At 41.6% G+C, this 21,946-nt stretch overlaps 1 protein-coding gene across 2 annotated transcripts in view; it reads right to left on the minus strand.

Annotated features, from left to right (window-relative positions):
* The window catches only part of LOC123621818 (neuroendocrine protein 7B2), a 51,041-nt gene that overhangs the window by 6,130 nt on the left and 22,965 nt on the right, over nucleotides 1–21,946 (minus strand). Inside the window, exons 3-4 of one of the 2 annotated variants that reach the window (XM_045527773.1) lie at nucleotides 7,848–7,997; nucleotides 4,463–4,572 (exon numbers count right to left, since the gene is read on the minus strand). In XM_045527773.1, coding sequence (XP_045383729.1) covers nucleotides 4,463–4,572; nucleotides 7,848–7,997 — 260 coding nt within the window. Of the gene's footprint in view, nucleotides 1–4,462; nucleotides 4,576–7,847; nucleotides 7,998–21,946 lie in introns of both variants that reach the window. The other variant, XM_045527764.1, reaches the window with a different exon arrangement.

Genomic DNA, 21,946 nt, shown 5'->3' on the forward strand with positions numbered 1-21,946 from the left:
TCAAATCACATCCCTAAATGGAACTGGTGGGCTTCTTGAAGAAATACTTGATTCCAGAGCTAGAGCAGGGAAAGTACAAGGGTGAATGAGCCGGAATACCTAATTAGGTCAAAAAGTAAGGCAATGCTCAAAAAATGATGAAGTCATGTCAAAAGAAAAGCCAGCTTGAAGAGACTCTCACTGGCCAAATCTGGGACAGTTTGAAAATGAACATAGTAATAATAGAACTCCATGAATCCACACTGATGCTAAGTAAATAAACACATTTATAAATAAATAAATAGGGAAGCAGGGGAAAGACTTGCTTAGAGTAGAATGCTAGCTAGTAAATGCAGAAAGAATAGTAGAGTAAGAAAATCACCATTTTGCAACCATCATAGTTGTAATTGATTCTGGTTAGCATCTTCGATGGATGCTGAATTTTTTGGTTGAAAGTTTAATGGGAAGCAGAGTATTTCCACAGTCTCAAAGTATCTTCCCAGAGACTAACTGTTAATTTCAAAAGAAAAAATGATAATTTTACCCCGGAGAAACCTGGTGAACATCACTTTAGTAAGGTGAATGGAGTCGACACTAGCAGTCATGGGACAAACTGATACCGTGTGCTTCCCAACGTAAAGCACTAAGCAGGCCCTACCCGAAAAGGCACAACTCAAGTCTAATCACACGGAAACCTAGACAAACCCAAGCTCATCAAACCTGCTGAGGTCATGAGACAAAGGAAGTCAGAGGGGGTCTTTGTCCCCCATTTCACCCATGGCTCAGGCTCTGATCAGATGCTGATGAAAAGGGGTGAAAAGCATTTAGAAAGGAGAAGCATTTGCTTTCCCAGGCAACTTTTTCCCAAGAAAATGACACTCAGCTGTTAACTGTGTGTGTGTCAGGTGACTATAGCCCCCAGCACTGTAGTTACACACGTTGTCTGAAAGACAACCAGTCCTTGCTAGGACTCGATAGGACCGCTGCACAGGACACACTGTGAGCAATGAGCCGTGAAAAGACAGAGAATGTATTTGGTGTTTAAAGAACTCTGGAGTCAGATGGTTGGGTTCCAATCCCAGCTCTGTGGATCACCAGCTCTGTGCTGTTGAGCAGGCTCCCCAGCTCCCTAAGCCTTCATTTTCTCATCTGAGAGTGATAAGCATGGACAGATTGAACGAGATAACCGAGGTAAAGTATTTAGTGTAGTGTCTGGCACATAGTATGTGCTCAATAAATATTACCATTTACCACTGTATTATGTAATACAATTATAATTATTATTCATCTTTGTATTCCCATTACCTAACACAGGGCCTGGAAGGCATATGATGCGCATTTAACAAATGCATCTTGATGCAATAACAAAGAGAAAGAAATTCAGGAAACAAGGCAGACGCAGATATTTATAATGTGTGAATCATCGCTAAAGAAGCAGTTCAGCTCCAGCTAATGTCAAAAACAGGGAAGCATTATTAGCAAATACGGAAGCAGGGACTTGTCTGCAGTTCTATCATGAAAGACGATGACTTTGGTAACTTAAAGGATGGTTGAGATGAAGACAAGCTCGAGACCATCATTCTGTATAAACACTGAGGAAGGTGTGTGGGTCCCAGCTTAGAAAAGCAAGACACACTCAATCCACATTTCCATGTGATGATCACACAAATTATGGTTTATTGCCAGGGGATGATGAGAAAATAAACAAGGAAACTTAAGTTTAAACAAACATATAGTTACAGATGATAAAAGGTGAGTAAACGTTGTTCCTGGTCATTGATCTGTAATAGTACTTTCCTTTTCCATATGGTCCTAAATTCTAGTCTTTAGCTCAAATGAAGACACGGAATGGGAATGACTGAGAGGAACCCAAGTCAGTGTTTGGACAAGGAATCAAAGAGCATGAAGGAGAGGGGGTGGCCTCTTACCGGAGTGCTGGGAATGAGTGGAACTTGGTCAGAGAAATCCATAAATGTTTTCAAGAAGAGGTGAGGACAGTTGGACAGAGAGAAGTTTCTGTCTCTCCCACCCCAACACAGCACCAATTCGGCTCTCCGCCCTTACCCAGATCTTTCTTAGTCTCCATCCTGCTTCCTTTCTCTCATTTCCAGCCTACTGATTAAGCTGGGTGCCCTCCCACCTGAGACTTCAGTGCTGCCCTCCTCAGCACCCTGACTTCCCCAGTGGCAACTGGACCAATCAGCCACACTGGTCCTCAGTCTGATCTTCCTCTATCTTTCTGTCCCACCTTTCCCAGCAATTGCACCTGACCCACAGAGTACAGCCAGAACATGAAGCTGAACAGTGCTACGTTGGGTTCATTTTATTTTCATGTAATTCCTCTCTACCGTAAGACCGGAGATCAGCACCATGTACTGATGACTACTGTGTACCAGGCATCTAGCACAGCACCTGGAACAAAGCAGGCTCAGTATCTTCTACTTGCTCCCTATTGAACCTGGCCCTGGCTTCTGTTTGGGAATACTTTGCCTATCTCTTACGGACCCCTTTCCAGTGCTCCTCTGTGGTCTTCTACTCTTTCCCTCCGTCTCTCTTCTCTCTTTTATTCCTCCCTCCCCCCTCTGTTCGTCTTTTCTTTCTTTTCAAAATGCCCTCAGAGGAAAAGTCCATATCGTCCATTTCATTTAAACCTGACATACTTCATCTTTTCTCCTCATGCTATATTTACATCATATACTAATTCTAGTTAGTTTTTTCCTCCTTTGAAATGTCTTCGATTCTCACCCATCTTCACTATGTTCACCGCCATCAAACTGGAATTATTTCTCTTATTTCCTTCCTGACTTTAGTCTCTTCTTTCTTAATTTCATCCTTTAATATCCTACTAGAATAACCTTTTATAGAAAGCTTTTGTGATTTCAGTCTTCTATTCAAGAACCCATAGATGTTTTTCCATTGAATTCGACATGTTTAATGCTCCTAGTAGGCTTGAAAATGGTTCCACAAACCAATTATTCCTAACAGAACTGCTTATGAAAAAGAAGAGAAAGAATAATATGAAATGGAGGGAGCAAAATTAATTTAGGGGTGTTGTTCCTTTGTTGTTTTAAGATGGCAAATGTGTGTAAGTTGAAAGCAGAGGGAATTAACTCAATGCAATGCTCAAGCAAGATGTTGAAAAAAATGAAAGTGATCATTAATGAGCAGGGACATCTTTCTCTAAAACAGTGTAGCAGGAAGAGGGGCAGTTTAGTTTTGAGATTTCGATATTCTCAGTGAAGTAGGAAACTACCAGAAATGAGCTGAGAAGGATGGAGGACTTTAGACGGGCTTAGGTAGTTTGGAATATTTGCTCATTCACTCATTCCACAGACGAATTGGCCACCTACTGTTATATGTGAACTGACACTTCCAGGTATTTTCCCACTTTTCTCATGGGGCTGCAGCATTTGATTACATAGACCAACCCAAAGGAGCCTAGATATATCCCTATTCAACTGTGATCTTGTTTGGCTCATTGTTTCAGCCTGTTGGGATCTTCCTGAATCCCAATTCTGTCATACAGTGCTATTCCTTCCAACTTTGTGTCATCCTCAGAGAATCTGATAAGTGTTCTATATATTTTCATTGTAAACACTGATAAAAATGTGGAGTGGGTTAGCGCTAAGACATACAGGAGACCATGTGACATCTCCCTCCTTACTGACAGGGACTCTTTAAGAAGCTCCCTTTTGGTGACATTCTGTTGCCTAGGCTGTATCTCTCCACTTCTCCCAATGGGAGATCATAAAAGATGTTGTCAAAGACTTTGCTGAAATCCAAATGCACCATGCCCACTTCATTTCCCTCATCAAGCTGGCAAGTAAATCAGTAGTGCTGGCAGACAGAAGAGTACAATTAGATTGGCAAGACTTGTTTTTAGCATACTGATGCCAAATGCTCATGATTTCTCTTTCTAAGCGCTTATAAACAACTCCCCTAGATGACAGCTACACATAGTTGCTGGGACTGACAGCAAGCTCATTGCTACGCACTTTGGAAATTTTTTTCTCTTTCTGCAAAGCAGCATTATATATTTCTGTTTCTAAGTTCTGGCATCCTTTTATCCATTGATTTGCAGAGATCATCTCCCTTAGTCTAGACATCAAATTTGCAAGTATTCTCAGTTTTTTTTAGAAAATCATATACTTTTGATAAAATCCTATAAGAGCTGCATGAAACACTGGTGAAACTTTAGGATGCGTATGACACAGGCTGTGGGGTAGACCAGAGTAGAAGCCTCCGGAGACTGTAGCAGATGTTAGGTTGCTGTCTCTTTGGATGGTTCTGGGATATTGCTGCCTTGACACATTAAGTGTGGTTTGGAATGGCAATCACTTAAGTCCCTCTCAACCAGAGATTTCTGAAAAATCAGCTTCTAAATATTTTTTCTTCTCTTCCCCATCCATATTGTTTATCTCTGCCATCAGTACCTTCAGAACACCAGAGTGCAAAATCTACTAACAATTGAGATTGGACTTACCCACTTGCCCAAGCCTGGATAGTCATGTTCCGGATCAAAAAGGTGCTGGTGCAACTGGAATTCTCGACTGAACTCGGCTGTGTCAGGAGTGTTTTCTAGACATCCATCATCTACTGCAAACAGCCAAAGATTTTTGAGGAATGGCCAAGGTATTTATCATCATTCTAAGACATTAATTTATCAAAAACAACTAGACATCCAAAGGTCAGAATCTGTTCACATCAGCCTCTCTACACCACTTTCCCTCTGGGACCCAGTTTCTCTGTTGGATGAGACTGCTCATCCCAAAGTCCTGTGCAGAGACCTGTTGGCTGTTCACTAAACTCACTTCCATCTCTTCCTCAGCACATAGCTAGACTAATTTCCCAGCCTTGCTTTGCAATCAGGTGGAGTCAGATGCCTGAGTTTGGGCCAATAGAATGTGGGCAGAAGTGACGTATCCACTTCCAGGTCTGGCCCATAAAAACCTCCCGTATCATGTTCTACTCCTTCTCCCCTCCCCATCCCATCTGCTGGGTTGCTGGCTACATGTTGCCCACAGAGCAACTGTGGATGTCAAGGGTCAAGATGACAGTGTGGGTTGCTGAACTATCCACCCCCACCACATCCTCACCCACCTTTGAAAGGGATTCCCACGAGTGAGAAATGAACTTCTATTATGTTGAGCCACTAACATTTTTTATCTATTATAACAGCAAGTATTTCCTTAACCTGTATACTGCCATCGCATTCGTGACTCACTCTGTTTTCTCTTGAGTGAACTCTTTAGAAACTTCTTCAGCTTCTTGGAGAAAGCACATTATATAGCAGCAACAATCTCCAGACTGTACTTGACATTGTGTGTCACAGTGGTAATGGCTTAAGCTTTGATGTCAGACAGACTACAGCTCAAGCATCAAATCCCAGCTCATACGTGATGGATAGGGTTAGTTCCTTTGGAAAGTTATCTTAGCCTAAGTGCACTTACTCATCTGTGAGTGAGAATAATCACATACTTACCTTAAGGAGTTGCTTGAGGAATAGAGATGATCATATACAGAATATCTGTGACATCATAGATTTGCAGTATGTTTTAGTTTCCTTTCCACTACCTCCCTTTAAATGACAGTTTATGCTACGACTGCTTTTTGAAATAAAACATGTCTTCCATTCAAACCAAAGAAAGAAGGCTCTCCCTCTTGGCTGCTGCTTTTTACCCAAGCCCTATCATTTCCAGCCACGATGCTCTAAAAATGAGTCACTTTTTCCCCCATCTCTAATGTATTTTAGACAGCTATATAAAAGGGGACAGGGCAGGGATTGTGAATTTTGTGCAGAGCTTGGGGGACAAAGAGGGTCCCGTTTCAAAGGGATGATGAGGCATTGAAATCAACGCTGAAAGGGGATGTATTGACATTTAGCCAGGTTGTCTATCTCTTGAGACCTCTTTGAAGCCTTCCAGAAGCTTTCAGCATGCAGCCTCTCAGCTCTCAGCAGCATGAAGCCAGTGTGGAAGCCATTCACATTTTGAACAAATCTCTAAGGTGGCTCAGTGTGGCTCCCCACTTTTTACTAAGCTGTTTATCTAACGTTTACGTCTATGGCAATTCACACGTAGGAAAGGAATACAAAATCAAGAGAGTTCAGGCAGGCTGCATGTGGCAGCTTTACAACCTATTCATAATGTCTTCTCAAGTACCTCTGAGTGGGCACAGACTGAGATGCAGAGATAAAACCTGCTCTGGAAACTGAGAGTATCTTAGGGCCTGAAAATGTGCCCTGAAATTCACATCCTATCCCTGAGGCTGAGAGACGGACTCTGAGCGCCGCTGCTCTATCCAGGGTGAGTGGGCCGTGATTCAGAGGAGAGCATGCATGGAAGGGGAAGTCAAGGTTTCATTCTCGGGTTGCTCAACTGTGCTGTGCTGTGTCATGATTCTCTGTGAGGCAGATTTCAAGTAACTGCTCACAAATAATGGCTAAATTTAGCAAGTGATTTGTTTTTGTTGGAATGCAAATTGTGGTAGAACAAATAAGGAATATATTAGCTTAATGGAAGGATAGCAAAGGAAATGGCAGACAACCTGGGACAAGAGTGTCTGCAGTTGGGGTTTTATCCAACTGTATCAGCCCAGCTTGACTGCACTGCCCTCAGAGCTCCTAAGCACACAAACTAGTGCTTGGATTACATAGGTCTGTATTTCTCTTTTTTCAGGATAACCTAGAATTGCATTGAATGTTTCTTTAAGGCATTGACTGTGTCTTCACTTTACAGCTGAAGAGACTGTGGCCCAAGGAAGTGAAGTAACATACTACATATAGTCAAGACTAGAACTCAGATCTCTTGACTCAAACTCTGGGTCTCTTTCCAGTCTCCCAAAACAGAATCACATGGTGCGCTGGTTACAACACAGCTTGCTGGGTCCCACCCTCAGAGTTTCTGATTCAATAGGTTGGGGGTCGGGGTTGGGCCTGAGAATTTGCATTTTGACAAGTTTCCAGGAGCTGCTGCTGCTGCTGGTCCTAAGATCACACTTTAAGAACCATTGCTTTATACTATATCTAATCAATCTAACGAGACCCCAGTGCAGACTGTTGCTCTTCAAACTCTGAGCTGGTCTTTCTTCCTACCCATTTTCCAACCCTGGTCTTTCCTCTATTCTGCAAATGAGGAAAGTGAGGTGCAAAGTGCTTAAGTAACTTGTTTGAGGTCACATAGGTTGACTTTGAGTTCGAACTCAAGTAGTCTGAGTCTAGAGCCACTACTCTTAATCATGAAGGTAAGCTGCTCAAAGCCCAATGTAAGTGTAGCCCACTCACCATTCTTTTTGGCATTAGCGGGTAGGAAAATGGGAGGGATACATGAGTAGCATGGAAAATTTCAACCTTCTTTCTTAATCAATTTCTCACTTTCTTGAACCCCCTCTCCCTCATGCTACCTCCCGGCACTTAAATAAACAGGATAGATGCTAATTGGGTGTTGATGTGTGACATAGTTAAAATGTTCAAGAGAAGTAAGAAAAACAAACAGGCATGGATAATCCACGCACTAACCAGTTCCAAAGGCACTAAAAATAAACAGAAGTTGTACCAAAGAAGAGGAAAAAAATTGTTCTCCCTTTTTAGTAAAAGAGTAACAAGTACAGAAAAGAGCATCAATTCAAGGAAGGGGAGAGATAGAAAGAAGGTAAAGCCGTGGCAAGGGAGTCCTGTACGGGTGTGTGTGAACACCAGAATTCACACAGAGGTTCTAGAATACATTTCCCTTTCCCTTCTATTTACAAATACCTATGGGCTCATCAGAATAGAAATATAATTTCTGGGAATATTTGTAGCTAGTGTTCAAATTTCTAGTTTCCTCCCAAAGACTCTACTTTCCATGGGAACCCGAGAGCATGTCCATTACCTGTTTTTCCAACAGGACAGGGATTTGGAGGGTCCGGGTAGCCCTGATCCTCACTGAAGTCCTTAGGAATGTTGTCGCCAGTCAACTCTGCCACGATGTTGGGGATGTTGCCAAAGGGACCCAAGTGCTGCAGTCCTTCATGAGCTCCACCTGCCAGGGGATCAGAAGCAGTTCGTGGCGGTGCAATTAAATTCATTTCAACCAATATTTATTCAAGCCTACCACACAGGCAAAGCACTGTGCTCTGTGCTGTGAAAAGAGAAAAATAAATGAAACGGTTCTTGCCCTCTAGAGGTTTAGAAATTTAGTTGCAGGAACAGACACACACTGTGCATATATCATCTCCACACAAGGAGAACTGTATATGTGCTATAATAGAGATGTTAATACAGAATTATGGGAGGATGGAAAAGGTAGAATTTCATTTGGCTGGTGGGCTGGGAGGGCTTCCTGGACGAGTTGGAACTTGAGTGACACAGGTGGGTAGAGCTCTGGAAGCTGTCCATGGAGCTTGGGGCAAGATCAGGGGCGAGAGTGGGAGGCAACTGCCATTCAGGTACAACAGGCTGAAAGCACATGATGAAAAAATAGTAGCTAAAAAAAAAAGTCACTGTCATCCTGCTCTTCTAGCTCAACCACTTAGAACTTGGCATATTTACTCCAATCTTTTCTCTCTGCATATCTTTTATACATATTTATTCATTTTTCAATTTAATATTGAAGCACAAACATCTTTCTATTTGGCTGTATGGTCTCTATTTCTATAATTATAAATGGCTGTGTAGTTTTTTAATCCAGTGCCTGTACAAGGACATATTAACCATTCCCCTATTGTGACACATTTAATGTTTCTCAATTTATTTTAGGCATTTAATTTTTCCCATATTTTGAATTAATTTTCTTCAGGATAGCTTCCCAGAAGTCAAATTATTCGGTCAAAGGCTATAAAAATTTTTATGACTCTTGATATTGTATTGCCAAACTGTTTTCCCAAAAATGAGGTACCAAATTATAAAATATCACCAACAAAATATGAGAATAGCATTTTTACATCTTCACCAGCATTGGCTTTTATAGAAATAAATTTGTAAATTTTCTTGGCTAATTTAAATTTTTTTTAATTGTTGTTTTATTTTGAATGTCTTTGATTACTAGTTCAAATATTTTCCCATGTGTTCACTAGTTTTAATTTCTTTTTTATGAGTTGTCTGTTTATACTCTTAAAATTTTAATGTTTCTCTTATCAATTTGTATGAACATTTTATATAATAAAGATATCAAGCCTCTGGCCATCACATTTTCTAAAAATATTTTCCCATGCTATCTGACTTTGATTCTGGGCATTATTACAATATTTTACTAACATGAGTTTTTAATATTTATATAGTCAGATTTGTCATTGTTGTTCTCCTTTATGATTCCTTCTTGTCCTTCTAAATTTACAAAGTTGTTGCCCAATCAGAAATACTACTAATATTTGGATATTTCTTTTATTTTTCCTATTTTTAAATTAGCTCTTTAATTCATATGTTATTTATTTTAGTGTATGTAAAATAGTTAACCAATTATCCCACCAGCATTTGTTGAATAATTCTAAACTTTCCCACTTGTTTCATGTCTTTAAGAAATATTTTAGTGCCTTATACACATCAAAACATGTTCTGAGCACCAAGACACAGCAGTGAATGAGATACAACTTGCATTGCATTTTTACTTGACTTACTATACATAACATGTATGTTAATTTCTGTACTCTTTCTTTTTTTATAGACTGTCCTATAACGTTCAGGAAGCTTCCTTTTCCAGGACCAGAGCAGACCATATCTCAGAAGGACTTCGTATTTCACAACTCCACTGGGACACAGGAGACCCACATTCACAGCTCCCTTAATGCACAACCATCCCGTACACAGACCTATACATGAGAGGACAATTCAGAATCAAAAGGTGCCTTGGTGTGCATGAAATTGAGCCAAATCACGTGAAAATAACTCCATGCTTTCATCTTCTCAAGAAGTATGATCTTGCTGCGTATAGTGGCTCATGCCTGTAGTCCCAGCTACCTGGGAGGCTGAGGCAGCGGGATCACTTGAGCCCAGGTGTTCAAGGCTTCATTGAGCTAAGACTACCTCATTGCACCCCAGCCTTGGCGGGGAGGAAGAAGAAGGATGGTTTTGCCAACAAGCCAGATTATTTAAGTCCAGTTGGATGAGGCTCCCTTACCCCTGGATGAGCACTGGCCCTTGCATTTGTTTTTTTGGCTGAACCAGCTCCGCTTCAGATTGACACATTTTCTTCCTTTGGAAATGTTAATATATTCAGTAGGATCGTGGCTAGACCTCAGTGTCCTAGGAATCATATTGTCTCTTTGAAGCGACTTTGTATCACTGTGTCTTCATTTATTGTTTGATTAAAGTTTAATCTTAAAAAGACCATCTTACCTCCTTCAATTCCTCTAGTCCCCAAATTCAGACACCACCAAGTGGCTGGATTATTTGTTTGCTTTGTTTACATTTATATTATATTTCATTGCTTTGTGATGAGAGTGGGTATCCTGCAAAATTTCTGCATTTAAAAAAATGGTATTTCCTTTGTAGACTATCATATCATTATTTTTCGAAATTTTCCATGTGAATATTTAAAATAGGCATTTCATAAAACACATAAACATCTAAATATGGCCAATTATTCAACATTGTTAACTATATTATTTTATGTCTTTATTTGTATTTTATCTGTTTAATCTATCATAATCTGATGGCTATGTGTTCAAATCTACTACTAACAACGAGTGACTATCAGTCTCTTCTTTTATTACTTACTATTTTCACTTTCTCATTTTGATGCTATGCTAGTTGATATGTCCAAGGCTATAAAATCTTCATTTTAATTGTATTAGTAATTGGCTGCTAAATAAAAATTGATTGACAAACCATACTTTGACTCATACTTCTTTGATTACCTTGCCACTCTCATTCTGTTGATTTGTATTTGGTTGATAAATCCTTTTATTTTTAACCTTTCTGTATTTTTCTGGTGGTTTGTCCAATTCATACTGTGGTAACTACTTTCAGAGATATTCTTGGGATACATATTTATTATTCCACATTAACCCAAAAGCTGCAAAGGTTAAACAGACATATCGGTACACTTGGTATTGACATATTTGAAGCTTTGTATAATCTTGGCACCATAGCCACCACTGTGCTTGCTATAGGGCATGCTCTCCGCTGTGTCAATACGTGTCTCAACTTTTGAAAGCACCCTAGCATTAAGTGCCAGGAATTATCCAACTTGGCTCATGGGGGAACGCATGTCTTAATGCTCCATTAGTAATTAATGAAGGAAGCAAACACAGTTTCCCTTATGGAAGGCCTGCCAAGGCTCTGTTTACCTCTGTGCACCAGTGCCATTAAAATGAATACAGCACTTGTTAGGAAGCAACAGATGTTTAGCACTAGGCAGATATATTAGAACACAGGCTCTTTTAAAACTACATTTAATGATGTTAAATCAAGAAACACTCGCTGAGGTAGGAACTGTGGGAGATATGTAGAAATAAAAAAAACTCTGTCCTTTGCACTCCAGGAGATGGAACTTTATAGACAATTTAACCAGTATAGAAAATAAAATAACTTTAAAATTACATAGTTGCATATACAACCAAATGCTAGTTCATTGCAATGTTTAGATTATGTTCTTCTACTGTCCCTAAAGCCAAGTCAACCAAAATGTTATGATGCTATGGATGCTATTTGGTCCATTCATCCCACTCTCCTTAACTATCTTACATCAACTGCACTAACAACCAAAAACATTTTTTAAATTATTAATTATTTAATCCATTTTAAAAATGTTTATTGAGTACATCATATATGTCAAAATCTAGATGAGATACCAGAGGGTCAATGATGAACCAGATAAATGTAGACCTACTCTCATAGAGTTTACGGTCTATAGAGATATCAAAAGAAACAAAGATAATGCAGCCAGTTGTAGTGCACTTATAATGTGCCTGGAATACAGCAGGATGGCATGATTGTGTAGACAAGAGGTATCTAACTCAGATCTAGGTCATGGAAGACTTCCTTTGGTCACACACCACACATTGGTGATTACATTAGGTGCTATAAAAATATAAATGTGAAAGACATGGTTGCTATCCTTTAGCTGGTTCTCCATTCTAGTTGGTTATTCAAGACTAACAAAATAAGCCAGTAGTATGTAATAAGACATACTCCTCAATATAATTTATTGTGGTATAGGCAATAAATTGTATAGACAACAGACCTCTGTACAAAGGTAGGGTGGAGGAAATTTAAGAAGGCTGCTCAAAGACTTTGCTAAAACTCAGGAGTGCAGTGACAAGGACTAGGGTTCGGGTGGCCACGACACGAGTAGAAATAAGATTTCTAGCAGTGCACAGGAGAGAAATGAGTCAAAAGTCTGTGATGTTTCCAAAGTCTGCTGGTTTGAGAAAAGAATGCCAGCATTGATAAAGACAGGATCTTTCACTTACAGCTTTGAAATTATTTCAGGCAACTAATTAATTCTATCTTGTGATGATGCTTTATTTATCTGTTTCCACCACAGCCATGGCACTCCCCAAATGTCTCTAGAATAAATGGAAAATATTTAATTCTTGCCAAATGAGTTTTAAGCTGAGTTTTGTTTATATAAACTTTGCTTTCTATAATAGAATCGGTACCATGCAGCTGTTTATTTCCGAGCTCTAGATATCAAATCCTTGGTAGACTTTCCTTGTATTGTTATGGCAATGAAGTTCCACTTGGTCATAATGTCCAGAGCAATGGGGGCCAGCGAGTGAGAAAGAAGGGGAAGGAGACCTGAATTGGTCTTATCTGGGTCAGAGCCCTTAAATCCACTACTTGGCCTGGGCTAGAACCCTCCTTAAAAATCTGCCAAGCTTTTGCCCACACCCTGGCACTATTCCGCATTCCTGTCCTCTGCCACTCGCCTCTATTCTGCCTCCTCTGCGTATCCCTTCGAGGTTGGCAGTTTAGCTGGGCAGTTGCCCTTGTTTTCAGTCTCTCGCTGGCCTTGGCTATCTGCTTGGCTCCAAGCTTTGCCACCCATGGATTGTCCACTCTCAACACAGCTCCTGGCAGCGCTCCCAAGGACCACCAGCCGGGGTCCGGCAACTCCAGTGCTCCCTTGCCCAGAACAGGGCACTAATTTTTCCGGTTTACTTAAAAACTCCTCTGGGTTTCAGATCCTGTCTTAGTGATTCTGAAGATCAGCTGTCAGTATCTAGTAAACAAAAATATGAAAATTGAGACCAGGATGGTAGATAAGTTTCTGAACCCTGTTGAGGGTGGGTAATCACTCTCTGGTTCTCCTCATATACAGGTTAAATAAATCTATATGTCTTTTCAGAAGAAGGAGAAGAAGGAGGAGAAGTATAGGAGGAGGAACAAGCAGGAGAACTGAATATCTACCGACTCCCAAAATTTTACCTGGTTTTGAATAGTCGTGGGCTTTTTGTTGTACTGTTTGGATTTTTTTAGTTGTTTAGTTTTAGACTAAATCTCTGGTATCAACACCTTATCTTGATGTCATTTGATTCTCCAAAATATTGTGCATAGAAAACAAAATCTGAGTTAATTGAGCTTTCCAATTATAGGAACAACTCACCCATCTCTTTACTGGAGAATATGGTTTTCCATATAGCATCCAGATCACCGAAGCATCCCCTTTAGGATCAAGATTTATTTATTTATTTATTTATTTATTTATTTATTTATTTATTTTATTTCAGCATATTACCGGGGTACAAATGTTTAGGTCACATATATTGCCTTTGCCCCACCTGAGTCAGAGCTTCAAGAGTGTCCATCCCCCAGATGGTGCACACCACACCCATTAGGTGTGCCAACTCTTCCTCTCCCCTCCCCCCTGCCCGACACCCGATGAATGTTAGTACTATATGTGCACTTAAGTGTTGACCAGTTAATAACAATTTGATGGTGAGGACATGTGGTGCTTGTTTTTCCATTCTTGGGATACTTCACTTAGTAGAATCCCAGCTCTATCCAGGATAATACAAGAGGTGCTAAATCACCTTGTTTTTTGTGGTGAGTAGAACTCCATGGTATACATATACCACATTTTAGTAATCCACTCATGTAGTGATGGGCACTTGGGTTATTTCTACATCTTTGCAATTGTGAATTGTGCTGTTATAAGCATTCTAGTTCAGATGTCTGCTGCACCATTTCTCGTTCACATTAATTCTGTGGGATTAGAGGTAAATACCTCCCTTGAAGGCACAAGTGACATCCTCCACAGAGCCTGATGGCATCACACCACAATGCAAGAGCTCTTCTGGCTGGGGATGGTGGGAGCAGTTTTGATAGAAGTCAAGTTTGGTCAGAAATGAAGAACATAGATGGGGCTGGCACCACTGCCCAACTCATTTTTTTTTTTTTTTTGGTAATGTTATGGTTTCGATAGTTTCAAAGTGCTTTCATATGCTTATTAAAAACATTCTAGTGAGGTCAGTAGGACAAGAATTATGCTCATAATTATAAGTGAGAAAGTGAGCCCTGGGAGAATGTTACTTGCCTAAAGCCACTCAGCAAGTTGATGCCCTTTGGATTCCAGCAGGGTTTCCACTCCAAGATGGCACCAGGAGAGCCCCACAGGGCCTTACGCAGCCCATTCATTCACACCCTTCACGGGGGGTTTCAGTCAGTCTTCCAAAGATTAGCTCTAGCTCCAGAGCGATAGCTGATAGAACAACCTGTCAGAATAACAGGACTTTTATAGTTTCTGGCTCACGCAGAGGGTCCAGAGTGCCAATGACCATTACAGAGGCAGGCACCAGCAGAGTCACCGAGATGGGAAGCCAGCTGTTGTCCTGCTACTGTGGTTCCTTTGGGTCCGCGTGCCCACCCCATGCCAGAGGGCTTGGAGTGTCCAGACAGAGCCCCTGCCCTGCACACTCTGCCTCACATTTGGCAACAAACAGCCTGACCAGCTCGCAGCCAGCAGAGCCTCCCCAGTGTCCTCCTCCACCCACAGCCCCAGAGAGTCGTGCGACTGGGCATCGTCCTGGACAATAAAGGAGGATTGTGGCGGGGCAGCCTGGTGCCAAGGAGCCAGTCACCCACCTCATAAAAGGGGGGTTTCGTGAGGAGAGTCTGGCAGGGAGTGGGCACACTCGCCTGAATACCAGCCATTCAGCTGAAGGGAAGGGATCCAGCAGTTTTCACTTATGTTACCACAAACAGCACACGCTAAAAATATATTGCGGTCTTGATACATCGTTTATGAAGCGAGGACCAGTTTTTCTTTTGTCAACGGTCTGGGTGACAGACGCAGCCAAAGAGGTTATTCCAGCAAATGCCTGGCCTCCTTTGTTTTTTCCCTCAGACTCCTGACAGCTGAAGGTGCAGGGCAGAGAGCGCCTAGGCAAGGAGAAGGTGGAGAGGGCAAGGTGCTCCCCAGGCCGGGCCGAGAGGAGCCCCGGGACCCAGGAAATCCCCAGGGCCGGCCCTGCTAAGGAAGGTCCGACTTGCACCAAAAGTTTGGTTTCTTTCCATGACTTAAGGTAAATGCACACACTTTTGCACAAAGTGCAATCACTGCTCCACAATGGGAGGACTAATCAGTCTGCTTCCTTACAATTCATGCCTTGGGTTTCTCCTGAGAACAGCATTAGGGCAGTTTCAAACATTAGGGTCCCCACTGGACACCAGGAAGACAGAGGCAAGGAGAAAGGGCTGGAGAAAGACAAACAAGTTAGCCCTTCACAATTCACAATTGCAAAGATGTGGAAACAACCCAAATGCCCACCAATTCATGAATGGATTAGTAAACTGTGGTATATGTATACCATGGAGTATTACGCAGCTATAAGAAATAACGGTGATATGGCATCTCTTTGGTTCTCCTGGAGAGAGTTGGAACCCATTCTATTAAGTGAAGTATCCCAAGAATGGAAAAATAAGCACCACATGTACTCACCAGCAAACTGGTTTCCCTGATCACTACCTAAGTGCACATTTGGGAATAACACCAATTGGGTATCGGACAGAGGTGGGGGCTGGAGGGAGGGGATGGGTGTATACCTACTTGATGAGTGTGATGTGCACTGTCTAGGGAATGGACACACTTGAAGCTCAGACTTGGGGGATGGGGGGGCATGGGCAATATATATAACCTGAACTTTTGTACCCCCATAATGAGCTGAAATAAAAAAAAATGGGGGAGGAAAAGCCTGAAAAAAATGGCCAGCATAAGTGTGGGATTTAAGATTTTAAATGTCTAGTATCTGTGCTTCTGCTTCATGCAACCCAAGTAATTCAAATGGGTAAAAGGAAGAAATGAAAAGAACTGAGTCATTTCTGTACATGTCCTTCTTCAAAATTAATTGTGTATTAAGACCTTTTTTGCCTTGATTTCTGGTGAGAAATGAGAGTCCTAAAATTCAAACATATTTATGAAAAGCAACTATTTTCATATACTGAGACCTACAGACAAGAAAGCACCTTTTATACAAAGACACTTTTATAGTTCCTTCTTGTTAGGGCCCTGGAGTCAAGTCCACATTCTGTCACACGCTCTGCGATTCTTATAACCTCCCAGTTTCACTGGACCTCAATTTCCACCTTTTTAACCATGGATAATATGCTTGTGGGAGGATCAAATCAGCTGGTCTATGTAAAATGTTTACATCATTGCCTAGTATGTAATAAGCATTCAATAAATGTTACCTTTTATTATATAATCAACATTTCTTAATAGCACAACTAACAAAGCCTAAATTAATGATCTTACATATTTTTCGTTCTGGTGATCACAGTCCTGTGTTTGGGGTATCAAGCAACAGGGGTTCAAAACAGTTGAGGTTTTTATTAGCTTCAGTGCCTAAAACTAAATACAGCCACGTGTTGCTTAATGATGGGGAGAGATGCATTGTCAAGTGATTTCATCATTGTGCAAACATAGTGTGTACTTACACAAACCTCGATGGCGTAGCCCACTACACTGCTAGGCTATCTGGTGTAGCCCTGCGGTCCCCAATCCCTGGGCTGCTGACTGGTACCAGTCAGTGGCCTGTTAGGAACCGGGCCACACAGCAGGAGGTTAGTGGCAGGCAAGCAAACCAGCGAAGCTTCATCTGTATTTACAGCCGTTCCCCATGGCTGGCATCACTGCCTGAGCTCTGCCTCCTGTCAGATCAGCGGTGGCATTAGATTCTCATAGGAGCTCAAACCCTACTATAAACTGCGCATGTGAGGGACCTATGTTGTGCACTCCTTATGAGAATCTAATACCCCTCTTGCCCCCATCACCCATCAGTGGAAAAAGTGTCTTCCATGAAGCCGGTCCCTGATGCCAAAAAGCTTGGGGACTGCTGGTCTAGCCTATTGTGCCTAGGCTACAAATCTGTACAGTACGTTACTGCACTGAATACTATAGGCAACTGTAACACAACGGAGAGTATTAGTGTATCTAAACATACCTAAACATAGAAGAGGTACAGTAAAAATAAGTTATTATCATCTATGGGACCACCATCATCTATGTGGTCTGCTGTTGGCTGAAATGTCATTATGTGGTATATGACTGTAATTAAATTAATACTTGTGTTCATCCTACTCATTTTTTTCAGGGCAGGCTTCCCCTATTCCCAGCCAAGACGCATAATCTCTTCTCTTAAGGAGCTTGTCCTCCAGTAACACGGGACAAAACAGGTCCACATACACGTATCTAATGTAAGTGTCAGTTTGGTGAAAGAGACCATGAGCGCTAGAGGGGAAGGGAAATTCGTCTCCTGGAATGAGAAAATGAGCACATGATCAATTACACTTAGAGATGGACATTATCGCCTCGTCACTCCGCCCCTCCCCTCCAGTAACAAACTTTAGTTTAAGCTGTTTAGTAGAATGGTGAGGGCTTCTGTTGCAATATTCACATTCTCTAAACTCATGACAAGTGACCCCGAGGCACACACAGCACTTGGCAATTGAGAAAAACAGAGGAATGATTCCATCTATGCTGAATTGGCTTATTCATTGATTTGCCTCAGGCCAGGAGGCTGGCCCAGGCAGTTTGCTAGAGTTCTTCTGCTCTGAGTTCCAGCCTGGTCCCTCCCAGGGACTGCCCGACACAGCTACGTGGGCAAACACCCTGCTGGCATTATCCTGTCTTCTGCAGGAGAGATCTGAACTGGGCTGAGCCTGTGGGCAGATAAGCAAAATGAAACCCATTGTTCAGATATTTTGTCTTGAAAGGTATTTGTTTTCATTCCTTTTCTTTCTTCTTCTGCCTTTCCCCCTCATCCTAGGATCTAAAAAACGCAAGCTCCTTGGGGACCAAAGGCAACATTATCATCATCTACTTGGAGGCACGCAAACAGCGAAGGAAGAAACGCGGATCCTGAGTGTGCTGCGTTTGTAGCGTTCACGTCGACATGTGGTCCCAATTTAGGATCACAAGCAAAGCTGTTTATTTTAGAAAAGCTTTTTAGTTCACTTTTAAGGTATTTTGCTTAGGCATTGCTTGCTTTTCAAAAGGAGAAGATGTGAATTTTTTTCCAAAGTGGTGTTTGTTTTGGCTGTTTACTCATTTGCAAAAGTTCAGATTTTATTTTGTGAATTTAACTAATTTTTTGGCAGCCATCAAAAGCCCCAGCCCTCCCCAACACATACGCACAAACCTAAAAAATAAAATAAAATAAAATAATTTGGAAATGAGACATTTTTTAGGATAGCTTTGGTAGGTTTCAAAAAAGCCGTTTTGAATAGGTGATTGGCAATAGCGCTTTCTGCTCCCTCGTATAACTTTTACTTGCTGCCTGAAGTGAGGTCTCACCTTGGCAATTTGTATAGAAGCCAACCATGTCTGTATACTGAGGCTAAGGCCCAATTTTGTCTTTTAAAAACTTTATTCCATCATTCTTGCTGAAATTAAATGACTAGACTGAGGGTCAGAGTGGAGCTTAATTTGAGTTATCAGTTAGTGTTGAAAAGTAACGGGACATAAAATTGTGGTGGTGATCAGGAGTAGGTGGGGATATGGACAAAAGTGTGAAAAAGTCAAAATATGAATTTGGGCCTCGAGCACCTGGTTGCACATGGAGACCTACTGCCTCTACTTACTTAAAGCCCCCACAGCATCTTTCTTTCTGAAACTGCACTTACTGATGACATCCTTTGTCCAGAACCTGAGCCCCACTTCCCTGCTGTCAATGACATGACAAGTCCTGTGTGTCATCCCTTCGGGGGAGCTTCTCTACTAACACGATAGCGAGCACTCACTAACATGAGGTATTCTGCTCCTGTATAATATATGTGCACTTAGAGGAGAACTTCTGGGAGGATTATTTTAACTTAACGTAGTGACTTCACCCACAGGAACTGCAGGTCCCCTGGCGTGCCGGCTAAAGAGGCGAGAAGGATGTGTCAGTTTCTCAGGCAAGGAAAAAGGGCAGTGGCAGTGAGGATCCTGCAGGCAGAAATCAAGATACGTAGAACATCAGAGGCCAAACCAGAGCCAGGTAAATGCATAAGAAGTTTGTACTGAGCGATCCAGCATCCAGGAGATAGCGTCCAACACAAAGGGAAAGAGTAAAGGAGATCTGCAGAAGTGTAGGAGAGGGGAGCAACGAATGGGCGAGCTGACAGATGACGTCAACACCAAGACACCATAGTGGAGGTGACCCTCTGCCACAGACCCAAAGCTCTTTGGTGGTTTCTGTTAAGGCTCAACTTTCCAGCCAGCCTGGGCTTCACAGGGGAAGCAGGTCACTGGGAACATACGGTTGAGGGGAAGATGGGAGCAAGGGTAGCGGAGACCGTGATGGGCCCATTCTGCACGGGGTGGAGGTGGGAGTTGGCCGGGCCTGCCAAGCCTGCCTGGAGCCCTCTTTATCAGCCGGCCTGGTGCTGGCAGCCCCCTGTCGGAGGTTCCGCACTGGCCAGGGGAGCAGTGCCCAACCACGGACCAAGGGTATGTGGATTAGGAATGTAATTATATCATTATGTCAGTTCCCTCCACTTAAGACAAGGGGACTCGATTTGGGTCAGGCAAGGCCTGCTGGGCCATGAGAAAGAACACTGTCACTTGCCCTTACAAATCGGTACCTGCATTAACTATAGACCCCCTACCTCTTTTTCTCTCTCCAAAGCTGCTATAAATCACTAAACATTCCTTATAAATGGCTAGAATAAACTTTTTTTTTGGACAAACAGTGATCTCTTTGTAGAACATTCTTTTCTGTTTCTGAGTTTCTACCAGTTCTTACTTTTTTTTTTTTTTTTTTTTTTTAATTCCAGCCTCAGGGGGAAAGGGCATGTGATGTGTGTATTGGGGCCTGGAGGATGCTCAGACTGAATCCTCTATGAACCTTTGGCAATAGTTTCCTGGCCTGTGGCTTTCCCATCTCACACAAATATTCCCAACTTCTTCCTTTCGTATCCATGGAATCTCTGCTCAACAATAGTTATTAAGAATAAAACTACAACAAAACCAACAGGAAAGGTTTAGCCACTCATTGAGTATCAACTGTGTGCCAGGCACCATACCTGGAGCGAAGACCCAATGGCACAATGGAGGGGACACACTCAAATGGTCACAAAGCCGTGTGGACAGGGGTAAGCAATTCATGCCCTACAGTCCAGGAGATGGGCCTTTGGTGATACACACTCAGGCAGGTGAAGCGCTCCACATAGACACTGGAAATGCGACTTACAGAACTCTTTCAAACCTTAAAAATGGCACTCTCTCTTACCCACGCGTGGGAACAGGGGTAGAGAAAGCATAAGCAACTCAAATTCATAAATAACGCTAGACTTACATTTAAAAATGTCTTCAACCTCCCCACTCACCCCCCTCAGCAAACTTTTAATTAGAACCTCTGATGAGAAATAATGTTGGCATGAGTAAATTTCAGTCTCTCTTCATATACTATTTTCAAATGGTATATAGCGGTATCATATACGTAATTTTAAATTGTCTAGTAACCTCATTTTAAACAATAAAAAGACACAGGGGAAATTAAATTTCATGATTTACTGTGTATCCCAATGTAGCCAACTTATCATTTCAACATGGAAGTGATTTAAAAAAGTACCATTAAGATATTTTACATTCTTTTCTCGTACCTCCTTCAAAATATGGTGTGTAGTTTATATTTGGAGCACACCCCAATTCAAACCGGCTATATTTTAAGTGTTCAGTGGCCTTGTGGGGCTGGTGACTACCGTGTTGGTCAGCACAGGTACACAGAGGTCAGGCGTGGTGGTCAAAGCGTGAACAGCAATCCAACTGTTCGGGTTTGAATCTCGGCTCCATCACGCTAGCTGTATCAACTTGTCTATAAAACGCGGATACTGATAATACCAACCTTAAGGTGTGGTATGAGGATAAAATAAAAGAAAATAGTCCTTGCAAGGCTTTTTTTGCACGAATTCTGGCAGATATTGTGTTTAATAAGTGTTAGCTGTGGTTGTCACTTTATAATGCACGAGCTCTCTACTTAAAAATTTATGTGATCCCGAACAAGTTATCTTACCTCTTTGAATATTTTGTTTCCTTCTCTGTAAAACAGAGGTGATAATAACGTTTCATTGAGAAGATTAGCTGGTGCAAACATGGCTCTTAATAAATGTTTGTTTCTTTCCCCTTGAACTCAGGTGAAGAAAGAAATAGCCAAAGGGCCAGCTGAGCGGGGACTGTCAAATGGGATACAGTATCCAGGGAACTAACTACACCTCAGGCAAGCATCCTGATGGGTACAACACACCTCAGCCAGTTAGAGTGCCCACTAGATGTGTTTCTTTGTAGTTCCTTTACTAGAAGCTACATAACAACAAGCAGGTTCATAGACTGATAAATAGAGTATTTAAATAGAATATTTACATCTTATATAATATATCCATTTGCATGTCTAATTTACTAGACTGCCATGGTCAGTATGTTAAAGCTGTAGCTATACTCAACTCCCTTGTGTTGATAAGAAGAAAAAGTTGGGAAAGGTATCGTTTATTATAAGATTCAAAATCTCTAATGGTAATGGCCTTTATTGCTTTCCTACTCAGAAGTTTGTTTTTTCATATTTAATGGCTCAT

Source organism: Lemur catta, chromosome 1, assembly GCF_020740605.2.
Source record: "Lemur catta isolate mLemCat1 chromosome 1, mLemCat1.pri, whole genome shotgun sequence".
Classification (NCBI taxonomy): domain Eukaryota; kingdom Metazoa; phylum Chordata; class Mammalia; order Primates; family Lemuridae; genus Lemur; species Lemur catta.